The sequence below is a fragment of the Rhincodon typus genome, unplaced genomic scaffold, assembly GCF_021869965.1.
Source record: "Rhincodon typus isolate 14 unplaced genomic scaffold, sRhiTyp1.1 hic_rhity00012278, whole genome shotgun sequence".
NCBI classification, from domain to species: Eukaryota; Metazoa; Chordata; class Chondrichthyes; order Orectolobiformes; family Rhincodontidae; genus Rhincodon; species Rhincodon typus.
The window spans coordinates 1,173-6,739 of record NW_025977916.1 but is presented as its reverse complement, the minus strand read 5'-3'; the positions used below and the strand labels follow the sequence as shown (position 1 = coordinate 6,739).

The 5,567-nt window shown below is 41.1% G+C and overlaps 1 protein-coding gene across 1 annotated transcript; it reads left to right on the top strand.

The window, feature by feature from the left end:
- Nucleotides 1-2,527: 2,527 nt before the first annotated feature.
- On the top strand, nucleotides 2,528-4,788 carry LOC125482554 (electrogenic sodium bicarbonate cotransporter 4-like; the record flags this gene model as incomplete). The annotated part of the gene is made up of 3 exons (XM_048594648.1): nucleotides 2,528-2,668; nucleotides 3,471-3,644; nucleotides 4,627-4,788. Coding segments are annotated over 3 exons (477 nt in total), but the record flags the coding sequence as incomplete, so codon positions are not given.
- Nucleotides 4,789-5,567: the final 779 nt, after the last annotated feature.

The window sequence follows — 5,567 nt, the reverse complement described above, 5'->3', positions numbered from 1 at the left end:
TCAGAACTGAAGCGATCCTTTTCTCTCCCTCTCTTTCTTTACCTGCGACTCGCCTCAACAGCACGACAGCGCCTACTAACGTCATCCGCCGGAAACAAACGGAATTGTGCCGTCAAACCCCTCCCCCCTCGCCTTCATGAACATTTACAACTTTCCAGAGAATCATTCATACCCACCCAGTGAACGATAGACAAAAAGAAACAAACAAGGACGGTGGTCGTCTTGACTTTTTTTTTAGGAAAAATTGGTTTGTTGCCAACCATTTATTTAAAAAACTGCAGCAGCCCATGCCGATTGGTTACAGCAACCGAGACCTCGGCCCGCCATTCGCTCCTCCGCACGTCAATTAAATTTCACGGTTTCTTTTGTCATATGAATGAAAATACATTTCTTGCCTTACTGAGTTTGAAATCAAGATCGTGCAGATGAATAGAACTGAGTTTTCTGTTAACGGCATGGGGGGTGGTTTTTTCTAACGGTCGTCCCGCCCTTTGTCACCGATCATTGGTTTATAGAACACACCGGCCGTTAGGGGGCAGTGATCCTGACGTTGATTGGTCGATTCCACTGTCAATCATTTAGCCTGATTTGCATGATGTCGCGGTGAGGTCGTCCTCGCGAGGTTTCGCTGTCTGGGGAAGGAGAGTGAAGTTTTTTTTCAGTTCGGTAGTTGTCGGTTCCAACAATTTTTCTCCGAAAAGTAGCCGGGACTGTGATGTCTTTCCGGATTATTATTTAACCCGACGCTTCTTTTTCTGAGTGGTTTAAATTAGAAGAAAATGAGCTTCCTTTTGTGAGTATTGCGCGGGTGACGAGCCATAATCTGGCCCAGCTCGACCATTCTTCCTGTTTTCGGTTCTACCTTTCTGGAAACTTTGGGCCTTGTAGGCCTCGGGTTTCCTTCCTCTTCTCTTTCTTTATCCCCTTCCCCCGTCTTTTCATCTCTGTCGTAATTAAACCGATTGCCTTTTCTTTTCCGTCCCACGCCGTTGTCCACTCAGGTAATCTGATTAATATCTGATACTGGGTTGGAGGTTTTCCTGTTGAAACGTAATAAGCCTTTCTTAAAAAATAGGTGAGGATATAATTATTTGAGCCAACTGCCCAACAATGGGAGCCTTTGATATACTTGTTACATTGTCAGCTCATATTGTCTGCAATCGGAGGTGCTGGGCATGGACATGGACGTTGACTATGCAGACAACTTCCTAAGACACTCATTTTTACCAAAACACAGGTATGTGTTTTTGAAGACATGGAGCCTCTGAAGGCTGGGTTTTGGTTTTGTTTCAGCATGGTGCAACTTAGTCAAGTTCCTTCAATTTGCCTTTGCTGCAAGTATTATACTTATGTTTTCTGATGGACATTACTTGCCAACTGAGAGCATCTTGATCTCTTTGTTTTGCCATCATCAAGGCAAGTAATTTTTTGGGCATTAATATAATTGTGTACAGCCATGGTGTGCTTGTTATCATTAAGTGTTATGATTTCAGTCTTCAGTGATTCGTTTTCATCTGAACCAAATTGTGTGGCTTCATCTTTCTCAGATGACCCATTGTGAAGTCATTATTCTTGATTATCTCAACATCAGTTGTGCAGAGATAACAGTGTCGAGCTGGAGGAACATAGCAGGCTAGGCAGCATCAGAGGAGTAGGAAAGTTGACGTTTCAGTTCAGGACCCTTCTTCATTTTCTGAAGAAAGGTCCTGACTCGAAACATCTACTTTCCTACTCCTCTGATGCTGCCTGGCCTGCTGTGTTCCTCCAGCTCCGTGCTGTGTTATCTCTGACTCCAGCATCGGCAGTTCTTACTATCTCAGAATGAGTTGTGCAGAGTTTTGTTATTTTTTTTCTTCTTTATTTCGTGGGGAATGGTTGTCAAAATCATACTTGATTCCCAGCTTAATTGCCCTTCAAATGAAGGGCCTTTGAGGTCAGTAGTTGAGAAATGTGTGACTGTAAGTCTCAAGTCTCTTGTAGGCCAGAGCAGATAAGGATCGCAGATTGACTTAAACAGTAATTGTGAAACAGATGGATTTTAATGATATTTGGAGGCTGTTTCATTTGTAATGACCTGTCCGTCCTCCCTGGACTGACCTATCCCCTTCCTAACTCCCTACCTACACTCACCTTTCCTGGCCCCATCCCCGCCTCTTCGACCTGTTTGTTTCCTCTCCAACTATCCTCTCCTCTATCCCTCTTCTATCCGCCTCCCACTCTCTCCCTATTTATTTCAAAACCCCCTTCCCCTCCCCCTTTTCTGATGAAGGGTCTAGGCCCGAAACGTCAGCCTCTCTGCTCCAATGATGCTGCTTGGCCTGCTGTGTTCATCCAGCCCTGCACCTTGCTTTAGGTCATCTTGAGTTTATAAAAGACACGTTATTAATGCGAGCTCAGCTTGTTATCAGACATTCAGAGTATACATTGGTGCAGTATCATTTTTTGCCAGCAGACATTTGGGAAGCCACAATTGGGAAGGGGAACTCTAAGGATTTAATTGTTTAATCTCTCATTGTTCCCACTTTAGAGAGCCTTAAACTGTTTAAGTAGCAACATGTACTTTGATGCTATATTAATGACTTATTTTGCTTATTCTCAGTACATTCCAATGGCAGTGCTATATGGAGTATTCCTTTATATGGGTGTCTCCTCTTTAAATGGCATTCAGGTAGGTCTGACTTAAGATTAAAGTATATCTTCTCTTTCATTGCCTTTGAACAATCACCAGAAGCATTAACCCATCAATCAGATTAGCATAACTGGAAAAATAACTTAGGGTAAATAGGCTCAGAAATTTTCAGTTCACAATTAATGTCCCCTGGTGTCACTCATGAACAGGTAAGTTTTCTCTTATTCTCTGCTTCTGTGCATTCACTGCCAGCTCTGTCGTTCTCTTTCGCAATAAACGAGGTTTCTCACACATTGCCATTTCTCCGTCTCATTTTCTCTCTTTCTTCAAGTCCCAATGATAGTATGGCTCACCTCCAAAATATTCTCAAATTAGGACTTTAATGTCTGTTGTATAATTGCACAATAGAATTGCATGTATCAGTTAATAGATGCTCCAAACCTGAAACAAGAACTCGTCCAAAATTAGAGTTCTATTTGAATAAGTGATCATGTTAGGTCAGATCTGTACACTGATAATCATGTCTTTAACCTAAATAGAATGCACAACCTATTCAGGCTGAACATTAGGCTTGGCAGTTTGCTTGGAATGTAATTTGTACTGCTGCTGATACTCACTCAGTAGTGACCCAAATTCTGACTCCACCTTCAGTCATGCTGGCACCTAGTACTACGATGTGCACAGAGGGAAGTTTGACATTGGTGATGACACTAAATGTTCAGAAAAGAGCAGGATATGACTTAACTAATTGAACAAATATTCCTCAAATGAACAATGTAAAGTGGATTACCCTTTATTGTGACTTCAATCTTTGGTCTTCTTCAAAATTTTCCTTCTCCAGTTTTGGGATCGATGCAAATTATTTCTGATGCCCTCCAAACACCAGCCAGATTATACCTATCTTCGCCATGTGCCCCTCCGCCGGGTCCACTTATTCACCATGGTGCAAGTCATCTGTTTGGCTGTTCTCTGGGTCTTGAAGTCCACTGTGGCAGCAATCATATTTCCTGTCATGGTAAGAAGTCATCAGTATTTTACAACATGTTGCTATGGTATCATAGGCAAGCTTCAAACAAACAACAGCAACTTATATTTACAAAGCATCATTAATTAAGTATTATTCAGACAGCAATTGATAGTCAGCTGAAGGTATTAGGCAGGTAACCAAAAGGTTGTCAATTAAGTAGTATTTAAGAAGCGTCTTAGAAGGAATGGAAGATGAAGAGATGGAGTGGTTTTGGATGGGAACTCCAACATTTAGGGTCTAGTGAACTGAAAACACACAGTTGTCAAAGTTTGGCAAAGAACTTTGGGAATATGCTGGGGTCCAGAATTGGATGAACTGGACTGGAGGAGCAAGGCCATGGAGGGATTTAAGCACAAAGATGAGTCTTGAAATTCAAAGTGTTAGTTCAAAATCACAACTATTCCAAAATTAAAATTATATATGAAGAAGTCAACTTATTTTACTCAGATGTGCTTATAGTCATCCAGATTATATATCCCCAATAGATTCTAAAAATAGTCAGAATGTTCTCATCCATCAATTGTTAAAAGCTCCAATCACATCAAAGTAGATGTTTGATTCTGACCTCAAATCCAGTCCATGATTCACCTTATTTGAATGCAACAGAGTAGGAACGGACTCCAGCTTTGGATTGTGAGATCGTGAAACATTTATTTAAACCTAACCCAGTGTCATCAGAATTTGCAGGCCAGTCAACAAAATGGCCACCATTCTCATGTCTTTTATCATCAACTTTTCTCTTTTTGCCTTTTTATGTCAAACCTCACCATTGTATCTTTGTTCTTAGAAATTAAAACTTAACACTAAAATGGGAAAAATTACTGACTTTCTGCCCAGTACAGTCGATTCTTTGTAAATACTGTTATAGTGCAGCAATTGAATTCTGTGTCAATTTACTTCAGCAGTTTACAACACTTTTTCACAAATGCTGACCTGCCACGTCTTGTACTTATTTCCATCAACATGCAAGATCCTTGCACTCATCCTAGTGAGAAAGTTGCTGGACCTGGTTTTCTCCCAACATGACCTTGCTTGGTTAGATGACATTTTACCTGAAAAAGACAAAAAGAATGAAGACAAGAAGGAAAAAAAGTTGAAAACCAAAGACCAAGATAGGGACAGTGTCGATGAGGTGAGTCATGTAGCTGTAATAAATTACACACAGTTGTTCCATTAATTTCACACTCTATTTATCATGTCATTTTCAACCATTTAGATGAACTGATAAAGAATTAGAAACAAGCAACTAGAAACTTCATCAAGAAGTCACGTTGCTCCCAATACCAGTAACATGATCATTCATCCATTGGAATGAGTAACAGCATCAAAAACATCAGGACAGGGTTTCAAATCTTGCTCATGCGGGTCAGATTACTGTTCTCTGCAGTCAATTAATGTTCATACTAAATTAAACTTGACCCATAAACCCCCAAAACGTCCTGGGTTGAATTTCCCAACTCACGCAAATTAGCTCTCACTTGAGCTGTGGCAAAGTCCAACTGCTTCAACAAGCCCATGAATACTGATTAATGATTGATGCCAATCTTAGAAGGCGATCTACGGTCTTTCCCTTGGAAATAAGGGTCCTGTCTCTCTCATACACACACACACACACACACACACACACACACTCTTACTCTCACTCTCACAGACGCTGTCACACACATTCATAAACACATCTCTTATAATCAACACAAGGATATCCTCAAAATCTTTGCCAACAATCCAACTAGCACACCCCGTACAGTTAAGGATGACCCAGTTTCAAAATAGAGGTGGGGACAAATCGGCTGAGGATCCTAAGTTGGAAGATTTCTGCTATTCCCCCCATCATGTCACTTCTCACTACCTCACTACACTGGAGCCTTAACCAACCCCTGGTGTCAAATGTTGGCACCACACAATTTCACA